The sequence below is a fragment of the Marmota marmota genome, unplaced genomic scaffold (genome assembly GCF_001458135.2).
Source record: "Marmota marmota marmota unplaced genomic scaffold, marMar, whole genome shotgun sequence".
In the NCBI taxonomy this organism is placed as follows: Eukaryota; Metazoa; Chordata; class Mammalia; order Rodentia; family Sciuridae; genus Marmota; species Marmota marmota.
Window position 1 is genome coordinate 29,458,469 of NW_026000185.1, and position 23,227 is coordinate 29,481,695.

Below are 23,227 nucleotides of genomic sequence, written 5' to 3' on the forward strand. Positions count from 1 at the left end.
GGGGTGGGTGGCCACAGCAAGAGTTGGACTGGGAGCATTTGGGGGTCCAGCCTGGAGCGGGGCCATGGAGGATGGCCAGGTGAACATCAGATGGCAGAGGGTTATTCTGGAGACTGGTGTCATTGCCAGACCTCTGGTGAGAGCTGGGCACAAAGCCTAGTTCTCAGTGATGCTTCTGAGAAGAGTGAAACAGGTGTGCAGAGAAAGAGACACAGGCCCTTCTGCAGACTGGGACCCTCCAGAGGAGACAAGATTTGAAAACAGCACAGGTGAGACACAGAACTACTCAGGATTTCAGAGGATGGAAAATCTGGGCAAAATGATCGGTAAAATGACAGCTGAGAGCGGCAGCAGGGATGATGGGAAGGGACAGAAGGAGGGTCTCAGACTCTTAAGAGGTATCATGGGAAAGAGAGGGCCATGATGTCATCCCAGCCTGTGTGGAAAGGACTAGAGGTGAAGAAAGAGAGGAACTTGGAGGGCTCCATGGTGCAGCTCAATGGCAGATCATATTCAAGGTCCTGGGTTTGATCCCCAGCACCACACACACACACAAAAGGAGATTAGATCAGGGTCAGAATTTCCCAAACCCCAGGCCTAAATCCCCTGCCCTCCTGTGTTCCCCTGCTTTCTCTCTCTGGCCTCTCACCCTGGCCCAGGGAGCAAGTGCCCCCTGGCTCCAGGGCTGAGAGGCCCACCCCAGACACTCACTTTGAAGTAGGTTCCTGAAGCATCAAGGCACCCACACTGGGATGGAGGGACACACTCGAGGCCACTGAGGATGAAGCCCGGGTTACACTCGCAGGCCTCCACACAGTGGTCTGGGCAGGTCTTGTCAGAGAATCCCGAATGGCAGGTGTCCGGGCATGGATCGGCACACAAAGCGTAACTGCTATTGGCTGGACAGATCAGGGCTGTGGAGGGAGAAGCTCAAGTAAGGAGACAGGTGAGACTGAGGCAGAAAAGGGAAGAATGTGCTTGGAAGTCCCCAGCTAGAAAGGCTCCCGCCAATCTTTAGTAGAGAGGCTTTAAAAAGGAGCCCACTGACTCCTAGGGCCTACAGGGCCAGCTGTCTGTGCTAAGATGTGGTCACCTGGATGTTACCTTGGACTTTCATGGAAGCATACTGAGCCACAAAAGAACAGCCTCATCCGTACTGCTGTGTAGACATGCCCCAGGCCAAGTCCAGGGGCTAGGTCAGCTCTAAAGCACCTTCCCAGAGAGCCCAGCCATCCCTGGAGCTGTAAGGCAGCTTGGTGCCCTTCTAGCTCAGGTCTGCCCATATCAGAGGACCTGGCCAGGCATGTGAACACCCCTGTACTTGCCCTGTGCAGCATCAGTAGTTACAAGGCTACTGTTGAGTTTGCAAGTGACTGTGATTATCTCAGGGATGCTCCCAACTCTGCCCATTTTCCTGACCTCAGGTGAAGTGGGAGGTTCAACGCATCCCAAGCCCATGGGAGTGGCCTCTCTGCATTTGCAGGGAGGCGTCCTCTCCCCGGCTTCCAGTCACAACTCACGGCAAAACTGGGGTTTCCTCCAGGGCTTCACGTCATAGCCAGCGTGCTGGCAGGCCGCAGTCATGAACGAAAGATGGATACAAAGCATGAGATGGAAGCCCTCGAAGTTGCACATGTCATTCATGCAGTTGTCAAAGAAGGAAGAGACCTTCACGTGAAGCTGGCACTCCCTGAGGAAAGAGCCCAGGTTAGAGGGGAGGAGGGAGTGGCATTTCCCAGCCTCCACCTTGGAGGACTTTGGTGCCCAGCAGCCCCGCCTGCCCTCCTCCATACTCAAACACTCCTTTGGAGCTGACAAGCTGGCCACAGAACTTGGACCCTGACATAGTGCTCTGCAAGGCTCGCCCACAAGTTGGGGTACGTGTCTCGATACCCTCGCACCTAAAAGAGACCCAGTCAAATGCTAAAGTCCATGGCTCACTTCCAATTGGGGCCCTATGCCATTTGTCAGCAAGGCTGTGCCCAAAGGAGGTGGGAAAATCTGGAGTCTCCAGGGAGAAAAAGAGAGAGGGGTCTCTCTATGTTGCCAAGTTTGGCTTTGAACTCCTGGATCCAAGCAATCCTCCCGCCTCCCGAGTAGCTGGGACTACAGGTGTGCGCCATCACACCTGGTTCTGGTTGGTTTTAAAAGGGCCCAAAGTGAGAGAGTGGGGAAGGAGAGCAGCCCATGGGCCCCCAGGGGGGTCTCCTCACTCCTGCTCGGTCTGCCAGCTGTTCCCCAGATCCTCATCGTCTTCAGCTGGCTCACCATCTGGCTTCAGGTTGTCATTGCTGCTGTCCCCGTCAAAGTTTCCACAGAAACCACAGAGTTTGCCTGAGAACACACTGTGGGGCCCAGGAGAGGGGGGAGCATGAATGGGGTGAAGGGGCCTCCGTCATTGGAGTGGAGGGGATAATGAGCTGCAGGCCCAGAGGAGAAGGCTCAAAGGGGATAGAGAAGGACCTACTCCTGACATGGGTGGCACACCAGGCACACGAGACCTGGAGCCAGCTGTGTGGTCTCCCTTCAGCCCCAACATCCGGTCATGACTGACCTTACCAGCCCTACACCACTCCGGCTCGCTCTACGTGTGTGGGTCTAAAAAATCTGTCTTTCCCTTGTCTGTCCATCTGGGGAGCCAAGAAGACAGCCCCAGAGCACGTGAGCAACTCCTCCTCTAGAACATTCCCAAGGCATTGTGTGTACATCCTGCCATTATTCCACTGTGCTGAAACCATTTCCTTCTGTCTCCCCGTCCAAGGGAAGGCCGACCACTTGAGCTAGGTGCTTCCTACCCTTTGGGAGGAACAGAAGTGACTGAGCGCTAGTGCTTGGAATGGAAAAAAGAGGGAGGTGGATGGAGGAGCCCTGGTCGGGAGAAGCCTCAGCTGCCTGGCGGGGATGCTCCCTCACCTGGACATAGTCACAAACAGCTGCTGGTGGCCGTCCCACTTTATAAGCAAACCAAATGCTGTTTTCACTTTCACAAACTGCCCACTTGGACGTATGATGACACCTTTAGAAGGTCTGACTGGGAGGGTGACTCGCTGACCCTTAACCTGGCAGAGGAAGGGGCAGAGAGACTGATCAGGGGGATCAAGGAAGACCCCAAGACTCCCGTATCCACAGCCACAAGGTATAACATCCTTCACGGCATCCTAACAACCTCTTCCACCACAGCGGCTTGGAGTCTCACCATCAGTGCCCACTGGGCTGGGGCTGACCAGGAGCAGGTCTTGGTCACATTTAGCTGCCCCAGCAGGGGTGGATGGGGGATGGGGCTCACCAGTGTTTGTCTGCCCTTGAGCAGGGTGATGGTAGTCTCAGACAGGATCACATGAACCTTGCTCAGGCAGGTCAGTCCTCTGGGTCCCCATTCCTCATTCTTGGCTAAGACTTTGAAGAATGTGTCTGGGTGGGAGAAGGGCTCATTCAGTAAACTTTTCTTTCTTTTTTTTTTTTTTTTGTTTTGCAGTGTTGGGGATTTGACCTAGGGCCTCACACATGCTAGGCAAGCAATTCTACTGCTGAGCTACACGCCAGCTCAGTAATAATATCTCAAGTGTGTGCCATGGATCGAAGCCTGGCACTGTGGGTAAAACACAGGCCCTGCAGTTTAGGAGAGGAGGCAGGACACAAGCAGGAGGGGGTGGATGTCTACCCTCCTCCAGAACAACCTGCACCGCTGCATCTCCCCTTGTGTGTAGTGACACCCTCCAGGCTATCTGTGCACCTTCACTAGTCTCTTTAACAGTGATTGCTACTGTGTCACATGGGCCCTCAATAAGAGCTGGCTGAGGACACAACTGATATCTCAGACTGCATTTTCCCCAGAAGTCTGAGCCCTAGACTCCTGGCTCTGGAGGGGGAGGGGATGGTTTCCACCCTCACCTTAAGAGGACCTTGCTCCAGGATGGCCTCTTCCTTTCCTCTGCTCCCAGCCCTGTCCTGTCCCTCCTCTGTTCCCTGTCCTGCTGGCCACCACTGTGCCCCTCAGAGCCCCCTCCTCTGACCTCAGGCCCTCAGGACCTACTTGAGGAGTTTCGGCAGGGCTGAGTCAAGACATAGGTGCATTTGCCTGAGAAGTTGATGTGCCTCTCATCAAAGGTGACATAATGAGGGTCACCATAGACCATGCAGGTGGAAGTGCCTACAGAGGGGAGAAAGGAGGACCCAGGAAGCTGCTTCCACTGCCCAGCCAGGCTGGATCCCATACCCCAAGTCTCCCAGCTGGTGACACACCCCTGCTCCTCTGCTCCAAAGACAGCTTGGGATCTTGGTGTCATACTCCTTTCGAGAGCATGCAAGGAGGTACTCACCATAGGGGTGGCATCCATACTCGCCATCCTTCAGCTGGCACACTGTGTGTGATCCACACTCAGAGATATGGCACTCCATACGGCTGCCAGCAAGGCATTGGCAACGTTCTGTGCAGTTGGGGCTGAACCATTCTTGCCCAAACTGGGAGCAAGGGATCTAGAGTTACAGAGCCATAGTTCTTGAGGCCTCCACCTTCTCCTCTACCTTACCCAGGGAAGAGGGTGCTGCCCAATGTGCACACCTAAACTTGTTTGCACTCCCTTTTCCAACCACAGGACATTTGCATGTACTATTCTCCCATCCTAGAAGGCTCTTCCTTTCCCATCTTTCTCCTCCTTCTCCATCTTGTGTGTGTGTGTGTGTTTGTGGTGTGTGTGTGTGTGTGTGTGTGTGTGTGTAGCACTGGGGATTGAACTCAGGGGTGCTTAACCATTGAACTATATCCCCAGCCCTTTTATTTTTTATTTTGAGATAGGGGCCTGCTAAGTTGCTGAGACTGGCTTGAACTTGTGATCCTCCCAGCCTCCCAAGTGGCTGGAATTACAGGCATGGACCACTGTGTCGACCCTCCCTGTCTTTCTAATTCATTCTTCTACAACCAATAGAGTTCAGCTCAAGGACAGCTTTCTCAGAAAGACTGCCCAGACCCCCTAACAAGGTCATCCTCACATCTCTGGGGACCTTCCTTCCAAGGACTTCCCACAGTTGCACTTTTAGATTTCTTTTATGATTGATTATAAGTGTCCCAAGCAGGGATTATGTCTGTCTTTACACACCATCTTGACCCCAACATGTCACAATAGAAACTCTTGTTCAATCAGTACTTGCTGAGCCAGGCATGGTGGTGTATGCCTATGATCCCAGAAGCTCAGGAGGCTGAGACTGGAGGAGGTCACAAGTTCAAAGCTGGCCTCAGCAACTTAGGAAGGCCCTAAGCAATGTAGTGAGACCCTGACTCAAAATAAAAAAACGAACAAAAAAGGCTGGAGATGTAGCTCAGTGGGAAAGTGCCCATGGGTTAAATCTCCAGTACCAATAAATAAATAAATAAATAAATAATTGCTGAGCGGAAGAGTCAACCAAGGCCCAATGTGTGCCCCTCTAAATCTGAGAGCATTAGAAGGACAAGGAGCTGCTGGGTGCAGTGGTGCATGTCTATAATCCCAGCGGCTCGGTAGGCTGCGACAGGAGTATCACGAATCCAAAGCCAGCCTTAGCATGCTGAGGCTTGCTAAGCAACTCAGTGAGACCCTGTCTTTAAATAAAATACAAAATAGAACTGGAGGTGCGGCTCACTGGTTGAGTGCCCCCAAGTTTAATCTCTAGTACCAATAAAAAAAAAAAAAAGAAGACAGCCAAGGAGCTTGCCACGTTCATGGTGACTCCATACCAGGTGGGTAGAAAGTACTAAATAATGGACATTTGCTGAATGCGTCTATGCCATCCCAGGACAGTGAAGAGACCCTTGATACTGATGGTCACAACGATCCTTCTGCCCAGGCTGTTGCTGAACCTAGACCTATCACCCATTTAGGGAGCCCCAGGAGACTGGTTAAAGGGGGCACAGGAGGAAGCAGTCCCTGAAGAGGGAAGTAGGAGCTCTGACGCCAAAGGGCAGAACACCTGCAGCTGAGGGGCAGCACCAGGTACTAATGAATAGCTTAATGCACTTAATTAATAGGCTGCATATGATATTTATCATAAATTGTTATAATAATAATGAACATTTACTAAGTAATTTGCATGTGTCAGGATCTAATTGCATCCTTACAACAATCCTATTTTGCACACTTTTATAGATATGGAAACAGGTTTAAAGAGGTAAAGAAATTTGCCCAAGGTCACTCAGTGAATGAACCCAGCCTGGGCACAAGCTCTGCTTGGCCTGGCTCTAGACCTGCCCCGTCACTCAGGCCACCAGGCACATGCTACTAAGCTCTGGATATATGGCCAGTCCACACTGACATATGCTATAGGTGTAACATATACACTGGATTTTGAAGATTTAGCATGAGGAAAAAAAAAACTAAAATTAACCATCTCATCAATTAGTCTCTTTTTTACCCTCAGTGTGGGAGTCAACATCAGGGTCTTGCACATGAAAGCATGTGCCCCACCATTAAGCCACACCCAGCCCTAGTAACTCTTTATTGATTAAACACTGAAATGATAATATTTGAAATTGAGTACAGTAAGCCCTCCATAGCTAGAGATTCACCTGCAGATTCAACTAGCAGAGGATGAAAGGTAATTTTTTTTAAAAATTGCATCTGTACTGAACATGTACCTTCTAGCAACTACTAAAACAATACTATTCACATAGCATTTATACTGCATCAGGTATTATAAATAACCCAGAGATGATTCAAACAGTCCAGGAGGATCTGTATATGTTGGTAAATGCTATGCCATTTATATAAGGCACTTGACTTGGGCAGATTTTGGGATTTTGGAGGATTGTTCTGGAACAAATCTCTCCTGGATTCCAAGGGAAGACTATAGATTATTGAAATGAATTTTACCAATTTCCTTGTGTTTTTTTTTAAATTTATTTTAAAAAATGTTTCCTTGTGCTTTTTTTCCTCCCAGTGGTGCTGGGGCTCAAACCCAGGGCCTTGTGTGTGCTGCCTCAGAGCTCTACCATCAGCCTCATCCCTTCCGCTTTCTTATCATGGCTATTAGGCAACCTAACATGACCCCCACGCCACTCCTACCAAACAGCTCTGGCCCACAGCCTGTTCCCTCTGGAGCTGTGCTCTATCCAATCTCCCCAGCAGACCATCAATTCAGGGAGGCAAAGAGAGTTAGTGACTTCTGTCTTTTGAGCTTACCAAGATTTCAGGATTTGCAAGTTTCTTTGGCAGAAGAGAATTCTAGAAATCTCTCCACATATTTTGGTTGTTGCTGGTTCGGTGCTGGGGATGGAGCCAGGGACCATGAGTGACTAGCTCATCAGCACAGATTAGCATCACGGTGTGCCAAAAGAGGCGCATACCCCAGATATATGGTATTAACAGAGAGAATCATCAAAACACCACAGGCTGAGGGATGGGGGTAAAGGTCAGTGGTGAAGCACTTGCGTCGCTTGAGCAAGGCCCTGAGTTTGATCACCAGCACCACAAAACCAAAACAACAAGAACAAAACCCATGCTGAATGGAGGACTCTGTCACTGTGAAGCCACAGCTTTGAGCTTACCCCTGGGGACGATCCAAGTTCATCTCATCCCAGTGCACAAATGCAGTGAGGACCCAGGTGTTCCGCCATCAGTCTCCCTCAAGGGAACCAGCATCCCTGTGGACTTACCTTATAGTAGCTTTTGCCGTAGACACAATCACAGGAAGAGGCATTGATGCATTTGTTGTCATTAAACAAAAAACCAGGATTGCAGACACAGCCTGGCTGGCAGAGTATATTGCAGTTGGGTTTGGGGTTCTTGCAGGATGCAGGGCAGGCACAGGATTCATAGTGGGAATTTGGGGAGCACTTCACTAAAGGCAAAACATGATCTCATCAAACCTTCACTCTGGAGCTGTTCCCAGGGCCTTCCTGTCTCTCCCCCATCCCCAAACTCAAGTTCTCCTCTAAGAAGTAGGCCCATATTGTCCCTCCATCAAAAGGAATATGTAGCCCAACATGGATGGACCTGATGACATTGTACTCAGCAACAAAAGACAGATACAAAGGCTCACATAGGATTCCATTTGTCTGAAATGTCCAGGTCACGCAAATCCATGGTTACAGAAAGGAGATCAGTGTCATCAGGGACTGGGAAGAAGCAGGGAGGAGCTTATGGGGTTTCTTTCTGGGATTAAAAAAAAAAAATGTCAATAAAGATGGAATACTGGGGGCTGGGGTTGTGGCTCAGTGGTACAGCGCTTGCCAGCACGTGTGAGGCCCTGGGTTGGATCCTCAGCACCACATAAAGAATAAACAAATGGGGCTGGGGTTGTGGCTCAGTGGTAGAGCGCTTGCCTCGCAAGTGTGAGGCCCTGGGATCAATCTTCAGCATCACATAAATAAATAATAAAAATAAAGATATTGTGTCCATCTACAACTAAAAAATATATTTAAAAAAAGAATAAATAAATGAAATAAAGGTATTATTTCCATTGCAACCAAAAAATTTTTAAAAGAAAGAATGGAATATTGGTTGCATAAGCTTATGAATATATGTTCCAACCATTAAATTAGAGACTTTAAAAGGGTGAGGGGCTGCGGATGCAGCTCAGTAGTAGGGCATATGCTTGGCATGTATGAAGCCCTAGGTTTGATTTCCAGCACCCAAAAAACTGCAGTGAGGACCCAGGTGTGCGGGTGGGGTGGGAAGGTGAGTTATATGGTATATGAACTCTCTCCATAAAACATAAGGAGGATAGGAAGAAAGCCTGGAGCTCATGCCCACCTGCCTCCACCCACTCCTGCCCCATGTCCCTCCAGCTCTGGGCAGTATTCTTCCAAAGTTGTCATCTTTGGAGGGACGGGACTGGGCCATCTTCCCATAAGAAGGCTGACTTCCCACTGGAAGAATTCCTCTCCCTGACTCTGTCCTACTCGCTGTCTCTTACTTTCAGCTCTTTGGCCCAGTTCTGTCCCCATATACCTTTGGTAGTTTTGGGGGTGGTGGTGGTGGTAGTGGTGGTGGTGGTGGTCATAGAGGTGGTGGTGGTAGTCGGGGAAGTGGTGCTCTTGTGAAAGTGTAGAGGCTTCACCAAGACTGTTGGCCCAGCGGGCAGGTCCGATGTACTAGGGCAGGATTCTTCAGTACAAGCTGAGGGCTTTTCTGTGGTTTCAGTGAGTTCCTCCACTGGGGTGGGGGTCTCCTCAGTGGCTTCGGGAAGTTCCTCTACGGTGGTCTCCTCCGCGGCTTCAGTGGGTTCCTCTGTGGTGGTGGTGGTGGTCTCCGGGGTGGTTTTGATGGGCTCCTCTGTGGTGGTAGTAGTGGTGGTGGTGGTGGTAGTGGTGGTGGTGGTGGTGGTGGTGGTGGTCGTCGTCGTCTCCGGGGTGGTCTCAGTGGGTTCCTCTGTGGTGGTGATCTCCTCAGTGGTTTCAGCGGGTTCCTCTGTGGCCGAGGTGGTCTCCTCAAATTCAGTGGGTTCCTCTGTGGCAGTGGTGATTTCCTCAGTGGGTTCCTCTGTGGCGGTGGTGATCTCCTCGGTGATATCAGTGACTTGCTCTGTGGGGGTGGTTATCTCGATGGTGATGACAGAGGGTCTCATGGTGGAGGCAGTGAAGGTAGTGGAGGTAGAGGAGGTGGTAGAGGTGGTAGAGGTGGTGGAGGTGGTGGAGGTGGTAGGGGTAGTGGGGATAGTGGAGGTAGTGGGGATAGTAGGGGTAGTGGGGGTAGTAGGAGTAGTGAGGGTAGTGGTAGTAGAGGGGGTAGTGGTAGTAGTGGGGGTAGTGGTAGTAGTGGGGGTAGTGGTTTCCTCAGTGGTTTCAGTGGGTTTCTCTGTGGCAGTGGTGGGTGCTTCTGTGGAGACACTGGTTTCAAATGATTCAGTTTGTGAACCTGGAGATGCAGTAGAAAGCCCTGCTGCTGTTGTGTCTACAAAGAAAAACAAATCCTTGGAATTCAGTCAAAATCATATCACCCACTTTTCACTCACAGCCAGCCGGAGTTGGTGGGCTCAAAGGACCCACCTCTCTTTCCATTCCCAACCCACAACTTCACTCACTTAACAAACACTCAACAAACAGCACTCCCCACATACACCTGCTTTGTGTCAGGTATGGGAAACACAAAAATGACGAGGAGGGGAAAGACCTGTCGAGTCTACAGGTCTTGCCTATAGGATCACTAGGGAAAGCGTTCTGGATGCTGCTCCAGAGATTCATGGCATCAAAGACACCTTCGCTCAAGCAAGCATCCTGACAGTACAGGGACAGTAGAGGTGGGAAGGACATAAAAACCCACATCCGCTATGTGAGTCCTAGGCACAAGAGGACTTGCATTTTACACAGCTCCTATAGAGGAGCCAGGGTGATCATGCCAGGGCCTAGCACCCTTCCTAGAGCCCAGGGTTTTGTCTTACCTCGACAAGAACCTTGACCGATCAAGATGAAACCCACAGCAACAATAAAAGCGGGGTTGCTACCCCGGATGGCCTCAAAAATCAGCTGAAGAGAGAAATGAAAAGACTCCATGGCAACTCAACAACTCTGCCAGGTGTGTCCACTACCTGTTGGCACCCCAACGGTCCAACCTACCCAGGGCCTTGAATCCTCCATTCATCTCTTCTCTGCTCCCTTTCCACCTTCTCAGTCCCACACCTAGCCCTGAATCCCCTTACCACAGGCCATGCAGACACATACGGGGCCCACTCTCCATCTCTCACCTGCATGGGCTGCCGGTGTCCTGAAGAGATGGTGGTAGAAGCATTGAGCCAGCTAGGGCTCTGGGGCCCAACACGGTTCCACAGAGAAGAAGGGGAACTTCCAGCAGGGCTGCTCAGCAGGAGAATGAGTGTACTGCCCTCTCCAGGGCCATTCATGTGGTAAGAAAATTCCACGCAGATATCCCCGGGGGCACAGAAGGGCCGGCTGGTCAGTTTGACAGACTGCCCTGCTTTGGAGACCTTGTCCACCTCAAAGTAGATAAAATGATCCCCTGGGAAAAAGAGGGGAGCCAGCAAGATGAGACACCCGCACAACAGCAAGTCTATTTGCTATTTCTGGCTTTCTAAGTGGGCATCTGAGCAAGTAACCAAACACCTCACATGATGGCATTGTTTCCTACTGACTTTGGATTTCTAACTGGAGAATATGGGGGAAAAAAACAAAACCTGCAACCTAGACACCATAAATGTACCCATCAATGCCTCGGCTGAGATATGAGATTGTCAATTTTGAAGGCTTAGACTTAATGAAGTGGGAGGACTCATTTTCTTAGGGAATTGCAGTAATCCTACAGCCATGAGAACCCTTAACTGTGTCTACTATCATCTCTTCAGCTCTGGACCCATAACAGTTTCCCAATAAACACTGCTGGCTCCTCTTCACCACCTCCAATGTCCTCCATCAATTGCAGATTCAGCAATTCATTGAGTTGAGAGGTCCTCAATCTCCTCACCTTGATAAGAGAACTCACCCACAAGGCCTGTGATGTTGTTGAGAATAGTTCTACTTCCCCAGGACCACTGTCCGCCACTTTCTGGTTTATGGGTCCAGTCACAGAAGGGATGGGCTCTGTCTTCAAAGTTGCACTGAGGAAAGCTGTCTAGTAGGTCCAGAGGGAGGTTTGAGAAACATGGGGCAGTGCTCTCCATTGCTGTCCCTACCATCCCCAACTCCAGGGGGCCTCCCAGAGCCCTGCTCTCACCCCCACAGGGAGCAAGGCTGACTGCATCCACTGCTACCGCTGGCTCTGGGATCCTTCCAAACACACCCACCAGGGCAAACTGGAGAGAGAGAGAATGGGCCTGGAGTAAGTACACAGGACAAACCCTCAGCCCTCCAAAGCCCAATCTGATCCTTCTTTTGGGAGTGGGTGGGTACCAGGGATTGAACTCAGGGGCACTCGACCACTGAGCCACATCCCCAGCCCTATTTTGAATTTCATTTAGAGACAGGGTCTCACTGAGTTGCTCAGCACATGGCTTTTGTTGAGGCTGGCTTTGAACTTGAGATCCTCCTGCCCCAGCCTCCCCAGCCTCTGGGATTACAGGCTTGTGCCACCAAACTTGGCTCCGGATCTGACCTTATTCCATTCAGAGACCCAGGGCCTCTGCTCCTGGTGCCTTGGGAGTACCTACCATGTGCAAAGATCTGACCCCATGATCCTCTGTACCTGTATCTGTCCCGGTCCTGTATAATTGAGAGAAGCAGGCTGCCAGTTGGGTCCAGGTTGTCCTGAAAAAAGAGTGTGTTTCCGGATGCTGCCTACAATGGAAAAATTGGTGAGAGAAGTGAGCTTAGAGGAGCTGAGGAATGACTTCAAACCTATACCCAGAAGGGTGAGTTGCAGAAGAAATATTTAAGCACGCTGCCCCAAATGTAAACAATTCTTCTCTCTCCCTCTCTATGTATCCATTTTTCTAGAATCCAGTGTCCTCATTTCCACTTCATGGAAAATCTCCCACATATCTTAGATTTCCCTAGACCCTGAGACATTCCTCCTCCCTTCCCGCTTATTTCCCCATCAACCCAACCCTGGGAGATGCTAGTGGAAATACAATGCATCCTCCACCCTCCCACCCCCCCACCCCCACCCCTACCCCGCTAACCCAAGGTGGAAGCGCTCACCCAAGGTGGAAGCGTAGACCAGGAGGGCTGCTCCAGGAGACCGGTTCCGCAGGATATAGTAGAAAGAAAGGGTCAGACAGCCATTGGAGCGGCTCGGGGGACTCAGGAGGGAAGATTTCTGCCCCGGCCTTGCATTTTTGGGGTCCAGGAGCATGTAGAGGCCATCTATGAAAGAAAAGTCCTATAAAGTAGGGTGGCTGGAATTGAAGGGGGTATTACGCAGGGGTAGGACCCCACCTGAGATGGGGACCTGGTCCTAGGGAACCCCAACAGCCACCTAGAATCAGGCAGCGCTGAGGTGGGCGTACCCCAAGTCACGACTGGCTGAGGCCTTCCACCCTCCCTCCAGTGCTTGGACTAGATAAGGACGAGGGCGCCGCCCTAGGAAACACGAGCATCCTCTCAGAAGCAGCCTCCGAAATCTAGTGCTTCGGATGCTGACCCCTCGAGCCCTCTTTTTACACAGCCATTCGCACAAATTGTTAGAAGGGCCAGACCGACGCACGAGGGCACGCAGGTCCCCCGCCCCGCACCCGCTCCCTCAGGCAGCCAATCAGCCTGAACTTCGCTCCGTGACGTAACGAGTAGCCGGGAGAGGGACGGGGCTGCGGACTTGCCGACCGCGCATGAGTCCGTTCAGGTGCCGGCCTCCCTCTGCGTCCCCCTAGGTGAGCGCGGGCAGAGAAGGAGGCTAAAATAAGGGAACAAGCCAGAGAGGGACAGCAGAGAAGAGAATGGAAACAATTGGAAGGAAAGGGATGGGAAAACTGAGTGAGAGAGCGAGGAGACGTGAGAAATGGAAGAGAAGAAAGAGACGCCCGTCATCCATCCCAGCGGCTCAGGAAGACGAGGCGAGAGGATCCCAAGTTCAAAGGCAGCCTCAGCAATGTAGCGAGGTCCTAAGCAACTTGGACCCTGCCTTAATGTGGCTCAGGTGGAAGGAAGCAAGGAAGGAGGGAGGAAGGGAGGGAGGGAAGGAAGGAAGAAATTTATATATCTATATATGTGATAGATAAAACTAAAAAATAGAGAAACTAAAAGAAAAACAGCGTTTGCTGAAACTGCTAGGCATGGGACACGATGCTGAGAGATGCAAAGGCGAGCTGGCAGAAAGGAAGGGACGAGAGGCCTGAGAAGAAACAAGAAGTGGACTCTCAGAAAGGAAATGAGGGCCCGTGAGCTCTGTTGGACCTACAAAGCTGGGCCCTGAAGGCTTGGAAATGTGGGCTGTGTGGAGAAGATTGAGAGAGGAGATGAGAAGGGAGAGAGAGGGAAGGAGTGAACAGCAGGAAGAGGAAGGAAAACCCCAGGCAAGAGAACAGAGAGATGGTGGGAAAAGAAGCATGATGTAGCATTTGGTGGAAAAACAGGAAGACTGTATTGCCTGGATTCCTGCTAAATAAAACCCCCTAAATATCCTCCAAAGGCTACTCTTGCGGGTTCTCTTCAGTGGCTCCTTTTTTTTTTTTAATTCAATCCTTTCTTTTGCTTTTTTAAATACTTTTTATTGTAGATAGACATAATACCTTTATTTTACTTTTATGTGGTACTGAGGATCAAACCCAGTGCCTCCCACGTGCTAGGCAGGTGCTCGACCACTGAGCTTCAGTCTCAGCCCTTCAGTGGCTTCTTAACAAAATGGTAGTGCATTTGTCTAGAGTGTGAGAGGTCCTGGGTTCCACCCCCAGCACTACAAAAATAAATCAGATCAAGTCACACCGCTGCTCCAAATTCTGCAAAGCCCCCCTCCCATTCACACAAAATAAATGCCATAGTCCTGACAATGGCCTTCAAGGCTCCATATGATTTGCCTTTCCTATCATCTGAGCTAAGACTCTTCTTTCTAGATCCATGGCTATACTTCAAATCCCTTCTTCCCCCTTGGCCTGGGATACCTCAGGGCCTTTGCATGGCAGGCTTCTCTGTCTGGAATGTTTTTCCACACTCCTAATATTTTCATGCTTCATTCCCTCAACTCAAGTGTGTTCAGCTGTGATCTGAAGGAGACCTATCCGGGTCACTCCAGTTAAAATTCACAACTTTCCTACCCCTGCACTTCCACAATCCCTTTCCCTTATTCAACTGATTTTTCCCAACGCACTTGTCACACCAAAACTTTGTTGTTTACTGTAATTTCCTTCTTTGTTTTGATATCTGTCTCCCTGTTCCTCACCAACACCACTCCCTGTCTGTTTTGCATACTGATTCTCAAAAGCCTAAGACACTGCTGGGCATGTTGTAGGTGCTCAGTAAATATCAAATGAAGGAAGGAAGGAAGGAAAGATGCCAAGAAAGGAGGTAAGGAGCAGGCTGTGTTGGGTCCACCAGGTGGAGCTAGTGGGAAAGCTGGGGGTGCTCAGAGCATGCTTCTTGAAACCTGAGCTGAAAAAGGTTTGAATCTGTTCTGGTTCACCTACACAGACCCATGGCAGCTATTGTAGGGCGTGCAGAGGTCACTAGAGCCTGGAAGGCCCCGAGGATAAAAGCATGGCCAGTACTCACTCCCAGGACTGGAGAAATCATCATTAGGTCCCACGTCTGCCTGCCCCGATGACCCTTTCTTCTGTGTCCACTTGGCCCCAGAGGAAGATGGGATCCAGCTCCAGCCACAGAGATCATTCATAGTGTCAAAACTGCACATTTGCATCATGCATACTGAAGGCAGAGAAAGGAGGGGACAATGTAGCTTTTTCTGAAAGGAGAAGGAGGCAGCTCTGATAGGGATGTAGTCTGGAGCCAGAAAATTCTTGAGTTCCAGTCTCAGATCTATGATGAGCCATGGCTGGCTTTCCAGCCAGAATTGGCCCCTTGCCTATGGGCCGCGTTCCTGACACAGGTAACTTGACCTGCCCAAGCCTCAGTTTTCTCATCTATAAACTGGGAATGACAGTGCCCCTCTGCTTCCTAGGGTCGTCAGATCATGAGCATGGGGCGTTTAGTCCAGTCCCTTTGCTTAATGAGTGTTGATTCCTTTCGCCCAGCTTCTGGAATTTTCCTTTCCTTGAATTTTCTCCCTTCCAGTCTCTAGGGTCAGTTTAGAAAGATCCATCTAATACTAGATGGATTGTGGTGGTAATGTCCAGGTTTTCTTGGAAGGGAGGGCTTTCTGAGATGCAGGACTTTCAGTGCTGAGACAGGGACAGCCCAGGGAAAGCCAGGCTGGTTGGTCACTCTAGACAAGGTATCCCCACAACTGCATGTTGGAAGAGCACCTTCCTTGGGGTATGGCTTCTTCAGGAATCAGAGGTGTGGGGTGAGGTAGCAGAAGGAAGCCAGTAGTCTTGACTCATGAGAAACCTGGGTGCTGAGCCAAAATAGATTTGCAGGAGCCAGGAAGAGAGAAGCATGTGAGAGGGAGGGAGAGGGACTCACCCCTATTGCAGGTTCCCCGATGGATAGCGAGGGCATCCAGGGAGATGTCCAAGTAGGGAGTGTTGCCCCTCATCCCCTCAAACGTCAGCTGCAGGATGGGAGACAAGGGAATCCCTGATTCTGTGAGGCCCCTGGCCAGGCCTCCTGTCCCTTTGCCTTTAGCTCCTGATTTTCCTGAATTCAGGTGGCAGGGACCACACACCCCCTCCTTGCCCCAGCCCTCTGGGTCCTCCAATACCCCTGGCATCCCCCCCCCCCAGATGGCCCTGGGGCTCTTCCCTCGGCCTCACCCAGCTGGGCAGTTTGAGTCCTGCGGGCACAGTGACGGAGGTAGGTATCCAGGAAAGGCTCTGGGTATTTGTGTGTTTCCAGAGCAATTTGGGGCGATTGTTCTGTTTGCCCATGAATAGCAGCAGTCGGAGCCAGGAGCCCCATGACAGCCCGAACATGTGGTAGGCGAAGCGAACACAGAACGGGCCTTGCTCCCATATGTCAGGGCTGCGCAGGCGGGCCACTCCACCCTGACGGAAGTTGTTGGAATCCATGTGCAGATAATAGCCCTCTGGGGAGGCAGAGCCCAGGATGCTGGAGCCTTTGGTCCCCAACACTGCCCTCCCACCCCTGCTCAGAGCCCAGGTGTGCCTGAGGCTTCAGCAGCACCCCCTCCCTTCATACACCTTGGCCTGTGCCCAGCTCCCTGCCGACCCCTGCCATCTGCCCTCCCTAAACCTGAGGCTTCCCACAGGCCCCTCACCTCCATTAGGGTACCCCCCAGGGGGCCCAGTGGTGCCAGATGGGGAGGGACCACTGGCTCGGATCCAGTCCCCATCATCGGTGAACTCTTGGGACCAGTCACAGAGGGGTTTGGAATTATCGTCAAAATCACACTGGGAGATAATGGCTGGAAAGAAAGGGCTCCTGTGAGGCTTCAGAGAGGGCAGAGGGCAGAGGGCAGGGGCCAAGACCACAGACCCACCCTGGAAGATGGAGGTCAGCAGGGTCACTAAATTTAGAGAAGGCTGTCACTAAGATTGGGGGATCCAAAGCAGAGATTTGGGAGACAGATCTTTGGGGAGAAATTCAGGGCTGGGGAATGGAATGGGCCAGACAACAAGGTTGTCATCATAGGACTGAGATTGGAACTCAAGAATTCGGACTCCAGACTGCACCCCTTTCCTGAGCTGCCTCTCTTCAGAAAAAGCTCCACTGTCCCCTCCTTTCTCTGCCTCATAAACATGAGGCTCTGCCCCACTGTTCCCTCTGCCCTCTGTGGTCCAAGGGCCACCCTTTGCACATTGGTCCTATGTTTATGCCACCACCCTGCCCCAAGGATAACTAAAGGTGGCCACCCTGGGCTAGGGATTAGCATTCAGTCCTAGGGAGGGAGAGGAGGCTTGAGTCATCCGGGTTCCAACTCACATTTCTCCCCTGGGTTGAGAGCAGCAGGTTTCAAATCCTGGGGCTTCTGTGTCCTTGGGATTGGTTTGGAAAAAGCAAAAATATCACTCTTGTTATTAAGGTGAATTAGAAGACTCTGATTGAGAGTTCTCTGAGCAGTCATGGACAGACGATTTTTTTTTCTCTCTTTTTTACCCTGAGTATGTCAGCGTTCACACAGTCAGCGTGCATCGTCTTCTTCAGGATTTCAGGAAGGTCACCTTCAGCCTCTTCCCCTAAAGTTCTTCCCACTCTCCTAAAAAGCAGGCCTCCTCTACCTCCTCCCATCGCAGACCAGGTTTCCTGGGTGTGGGAATTCTCATGCAGTGTCTGGGTTTCATACTGGGGTCTCCTTCCTTTGGGTTGAGGTCTTTTTTTTTTTAGATAGCCCAAGTTTTTGCCCAGAGAGTAGAGATGCGTGGACCCCAGGTTGCTAGTGGGTAGTGGGTGATATCTTGCCAGCTACACCCGACTGAACATATTAATGGATGTTTCTAAAAAAGATGTTCCCTGGTCCTTCCTCCTCATCTCACCAATTCCACAGAGAAGGCTCTTGCCCACATAGAACAGCCCTTTCTTTTCTTTGTTCAAGTTCAGCCCACTTCCCCACCCCCACCACAAGCTCCAGGACACTACATCATCCTTTTTTTTTTTTTCTTTTTCTTTTTGGTACTAGGGATTGAATCCAGGGGTGCTTAAACACTGAGCCACATCTCCATCCCTTTTTATTTTATTTTTTTATTTTGAGATAGGATCTTGCTAAATTGCTTAGGATCTCACTAAGTTGCAGAGGCTGGCTTTGAATTTAGAATCCTCCTGCCCCAGCCTCCCTATCTGCTTATTTACAGGTGTGTGCCACCTCGCCCGGCAACATCCATCATTTCTTAGATGCCTCCTATTTGAAGTCTCACTTATCAGTTGGGCCCACTCTGAGCTTTGTCTGTTTTCCAAGGGTCTGACCTGCCTCTCCTCCTCTCCCAGCCTCAGTCTGTCTCCTTAGCTCTGTACCCTCCTTCATTTCTCCCCAATTCCAGGCTCTGGGGCTGAAGGATCAGTGCTCTACTGTTTGTAAGGTAACTTCTCCCCAGCCCATCAGGCTCCCAGCCTTCCTCCCAGGCCTCTGCCACCCCTTGGTACATCACCCACCTCTGAGCCCAGCTTACCAGATAGGGGCGGGCAAGGGAGCCTGGCCCCAGGCAGCCCCCACAAGCAGCACCAGAGTCCAAACTGGAGGAGCCATGAGGGACCTCAGAGGCGGCCCTCAGGGGAAAGGGAAAGGGTACAGTGAGGAGACCAGGCCACTCTTCCACTCCCCTGGCCCTGAAAAACAATCAATCCGAAAACGAGAGAAAGCCCTGAGAACCGAAAGCTCTCAGCTGAAATTGAAAACCCAATGGCAGAGTGATAAATCAAAATCAAGGGAAAGAAGAAAGAGAGAAGACAGACTTGGAGGGTGAATCTGGGAAGTCTATCATCCAATAAAAATAGTTCAAAGAGAACAAAGGAAGAGAAATTATTTTTAAAAACGGAAAAAACACCAAGACAATGTCCCGTCAGTGAAATACTCAAGTCCCTAGATTAAAAGGTGCCTAAGTAAGATGAATGCAGAGACTCGGGGAGGTACATTGTGAAATTTCAGAGTATGGGGTGAAGGGAAGATCCAAAGCACTTTCAGCTAGAAAAGAACAGGTCACAGAATAAGGATCAGGAATCAGCATGGCATCCGGGCTTTTCAGTAGCAACCACGGATTCTAAAAGGCGGTTGGTTGAACATTGTCTGCAGAATTCCACAGAAGATCATTTGAAACCTAAAATTCTATAACTGGCATCAGTGGTGAAGGCCCCCAGAGGGTCCTGTAAAGGGAGAACGGAGAATGGCTGTGGGCAAAGAATCGAAGAAGATAATCACAGAAGAAATACAAACAGCCAACAGATATTTGAAAAGATGTCCTGCTTCACAACCAGTAAGGGAAATGGTGAACAAAACTACCAACTGTGAAAAGGCCTGCTTCTGTTGTGGGAATAGGGGCAGGCTGGAGAGTTAAAAACCTACGACTGTCATACTGATAAAAATTTTAAAAATGGATAGTGTAGAGTATTGGACAGGGTGCAGGCAGACACAGGCAAAATATGGTGATGAGAAGCCCAGGTGTCAGTGGGCTAGGTTGGGTAGCTCAGTGAGAAGAGCATTTATTTGCCCACCATGTTCAAGACCTTGGGTTTGATCCCCACACTGCAAGAAAACAAACAAATGTGTATGTTGGTGAAAACTTCTTAGATGATAGTTTGACAATGACTATTAAACTTTAAAAATGTGCCTAACTTGGTTTGTGGGTTGTTTTTGTTTGTTGTTTGGTACCAGGGATTGAACCCAGGTGCACTTAACCACTGAGCCACATCCACAGCCCTTTAAAAATTTTGTTTTTATTTTTATTTTTTGGTCCCCGAGGATTGAACTCAGGTGTACTCAACCACTGAGTCACATCCCAGCCTTATTTTGTATTTTATTTAGAGACAGGATCTCACTGAGTTGCTTAGCGCCTTGCCGTTGCTGAGGCTGGCTTTGAACTCACAATCCTCCTGCCTCAGCCTCCTGAGCTGCTGGACACTATGCTTATGGAATAAGGCAGCCCCCAAAGGCTAAACACTTACATGAGGTACCGAGAGTAGCCATATACACAGATATAGAAAATAGAATAACGGTTTCCAGGAACTGGAGTGTGGGGGGGAATTGTCGTTTGATGCATAGAGATGGGTTTTGCAAGGTGAAAAATGACAGTGGTGGCCGCAGAACAATGTGAATGTCCTTAATACCATGCGACTGGTTAAGGTGCTAAATTTTATGTCATGTGTGTTTTGCCAAAATTCATAAATAATTTTTAAGAAACATCGCTTCATAATATTACTTGATAATATGATACTGTTTATTCAAGTCTATTCCTGACTTAAAAAAAAGGAACATTAGCAAATCCATAGAGTCCTAAGGTATAAAGAGTCACCACACCCAGCTTGTACTCCTGCTTATTAAAACAAAAAACAAAAAGTTTCCCATTAAGAGTGTGCTGTGATGCCAGGGCCCACCTTCTACATCCTCTTTTCCATATCCCTGATTGCATCAAGAGGCCACATTGAGTGACCCATCTTGTGTAAATACACTTGGCAATGTTCCCACAGGAATTTGCCAAATGACGCAGGTCTCAGGACATGATTTGTTGTAAGTGCTGCTCGGCTGTAAGTAGGTAGAGGTGTAGAGGTGGGACCCAAAGTTCACACACGGAGCCACTGACAGTGGTCACCTCTAGGGAGGGGCTGGTGGATTTCCCACACCATGCCCACTCTTAGGCATTATGGGAGTCTCCATAGGAAGAATGTCTCCATCCACTCCCATATAACAGATTTAGGACATTATGAGAGACCTCCGTGAGAGCCATTTGAGGGGCCAGACTGGAAGGTTTGGATGGTGGGGGTGGAAGTTGAGGAGATTTCCTTGGGAGACCAGGGACACGTTTTGGAGCTGGTTGGAAAGGAGAAGTAACTGGGGAGCAAGTGTAGAAATGGGGACAAAGTGAGGACCTCTCAAGGCAGGAGTGATTGAAGCTTATGAGATGAGTCCAACAGCCAGAGAGGAGAAAAGGGTTTCTGAGAAAGTGCATGGAAGAGTCCAGAAATCAGAGCAAAAGGAACAAGAGGGCTCTTATTTTTTTTTTTTCGTACCAGGTATTGAACCCAGGAACACTTAACTACATCCCCAGCCCTTTTTAATTTTTTTTTTTTAATTTTGAGACAGGCAATTGCTTATTGCCTCACCAAGTTGTTGAGGGGGGCTTTGAACTTGAGATCCTCCTGCCTCAGCCTCCAGAGCCTCTGTGATTACAGGCATGTGCCACCTCACTCTACTGACAGAGGGCTCTTAACAGGAGTGGGGAGGGCTGGGCCAGGCAAGCCATGATGCACATTTAGCCGCTTCTGTTTTATCTGTGAAATAGGAAGAGGGTAGAGCAATCTCCACAGGCACAAAGGCCACAGTCCTGGCCGTCACATCCACTGGACTTCTCTCTGCCCTCCATTAGCCTGGTCCCCCCAGGTAGGCAGACAGACATATGAACAAGCAATTATCACACAGTGCTTTGGCAGGGAGCCGTGGAAGGAACACATGACCCCAGTAGCTGGTAACAGGAAGGAAAGAAAACTAGTTAGGGTCAACTTTCCATAGTAGATGACAACCGAGGGGCTTTCTAAAGGACAAAGAGATGGTCATGGGGCAAAGAAGTGCATGACATTTTTGGAGAATGACAAGAATAATCTGGGGGAAGGGGGTTGTGTGTGTGCGCACAGTGTACAAGCAGGACCGGGAGAAGGCTGTGCCCTGTCTGGAGGACCTTGAGCGCCATAGCTTTGAGGAGCAGTGAGCTCACTTGATCCCACCTGCATTTTCAAATGGCGGCCCCGGCAGGCAGCAGGATGGATCAGAGGGGCTGGCGGAGGAGGGGGAGTTGTGCAGATGGCTGCTAACAATCAAGGGTCAAGTTCAGGGAGTGGATCAAGAGCTTTCCAGGAGCCAGAAACAGCAGTTCTTTCGGAGTGACCTAACCCAAACTCTTCACTGCAAATATATTGTCCTCATTTTCTGTTTGGGGAACAGAGCTCCAGAGAAATTTCATCAATTACTCCCCGTCATTGTCAGAACATGATGCTGACTCCAAAGCCCCTGGTTCCCATGCTGGCTTCTGCTGAGTCCCACAGTTCTGAGAGCTGTCCCTCTGGGGTTATCGGGGACATCCAAATGTCCATGGGGCATACACTCGAGCCAGAACTTTCCTGCCTTTTATTGGCTTCATAAATGGCATTTCTACTTTAGATTTCAGCCTGAGGGGCACTTATAGCTGCTTTGGAAAACCCAGTGAGGCTTGGGGAGTGTGGTTCAGTGATAAAGCATGAGCTTAGCATGCCCAGGGCCCTGGGTTCCATCTGGAGCACCAAAAACAAAACAAAACAAGCCCACTGATTCCTGGGGCACACACAGAGCTGGAGGCTGCAGGGTGGGGGTGGGCAGTGTGCTAAGCCATCATGAACCTAGAGTTTATATATATATATATATATATATATGTATATGTATGAGTTGTAGATGGACACAATACTTTTATTTGATTTACTTTTTAATGTGGTGCTAAGGATTGAACCCAGCGCCTCACACGTGCTAGCAGAGCACTCTACCACTGAGCCACAACCCCAACCCATAATTTTTAAAAATTTTTATTTATTTATTTTGTGGTTGTAGATGAACAGAATGCTTTCATTTTATTTGTTATTTTTATGCAGTGTAAGGATGGAACCCAGTGCCTCACACATGCTAGGCAAGGGTTCTGCCCTTAAGCTATAGCCGTAGCCCCATGAACCCAGATTTCTGATACCCAACCCTCAGGTATTCCTGAGGCAGCCCCCCAACACTTGTAGCATCAAAGCTAGGCTCAGGGTGCTTGGTCTTTGCCTTGGAAAAGAGACAAAGATACTCGTTCTAGCCATTCCCCTGAGCTGTCAGGGAGGGGACTATATGGTCTTGTAGCCTGTGTCTAGTTTTGTGTGTTTTTTTTTTAATATCTTTATTTTATTTTTATGTGGTGCTGAGAATTGAACCCAGTGCCTCATGCATGCTAGGAGAGCACACTACCACTTGAGCCACATTCTCAGCCCCATGGGTTGTTTTTTTTTTTTAATCGCTGTGACCACAGGACCTGACAAGAACAACAAAGAAGAGGGAAAGGTTATTATTCAGGGCTCATGGTTTCAGAGGTCTCAGTCCATGGATAGGTGACTCCATAGCTCTAGGCCTGAGGTGAGGCAGAACATTATGGCTGAAGC

General features: G+C 49.9%; 1 protein-coding gene across 4 annotated transcripts in view; it reads right to left on the reverse strand.

Moving 5' to 3' along the window:
- Zan (zonadhesin) overlaps window positions 1–13,076 on the reverse strand; it is a 31,826-nt gene extending 18,750 nt beyond the window's left edge. For 2 of the 4 annotated variants that reach the window (XM_048789994.1, XM_048789991.1), the window contains exons 1-16: window positions 12,868–13,076; window positions 12,560–12,724; window positions 12,105–12,196; window positions 11,406–11,715; window positions 10,654–10,925; window positions 10,351–10,435; window positions 8,922–9,863; window positions 7,625–7,809; window positions 4,320–4,461; window positions 4,034–4,150; window positions 3,287–3,411; window positions 2,914–3,059; window positions 2,214–2,345; window positions 1,794–1,901; window positions 1,521–1,690; window positions 712–914 (exon numbers count right to left, since the gene is read on the reverse strand). In XM_048789994.1, coding sequence (XP_048645951.1) covers window positions 712–914; window positions 1,521–1,690; window positions 1,794–1,901; window positions 2,214–2,345; window positions 2,914–3,059; window positions 3,287–3,411; window positions 4,034–4,150; window positions 4,320–4,461; window positions 7,625–7,809; window positions 8,922–9,863; window positions 10,351–10,435; window positions 10,654–10,925; window positions 11,406–11,715; window positions 12,105–12,196; window positions 12,560–12,713 — 3,183 coding nt within the window. In that variant the 5' untranslated portion in view covers window positions 12,714–12,724; window positions 12,868–13,076. Of the gene's footprint in view, window positions 1–711; window positions 915–1,520; window positions 1,691–1,793; window positions 1,902–2,213; window positions 2,346–2,913; window positions 3,060–3,286; window positions 3,412–4,033; window positions 4,151–4,319; window positions 4,462–7,624; window positions 7,810–8,921; window positions 9,864–10,350; window positions 10,436–10,653; window positions 10,926–11,405; window positions 11,716–12,104; window positions 12,197–12,559 lie in introns of all 4 variants that reach the window. The other 2 variants (XM_048789993.1, XM_048789992.1) reach the window with 2 other exon arrangements.
- Window positions 13,077–23,227: the final 10,151 nt, after the last annotated feature.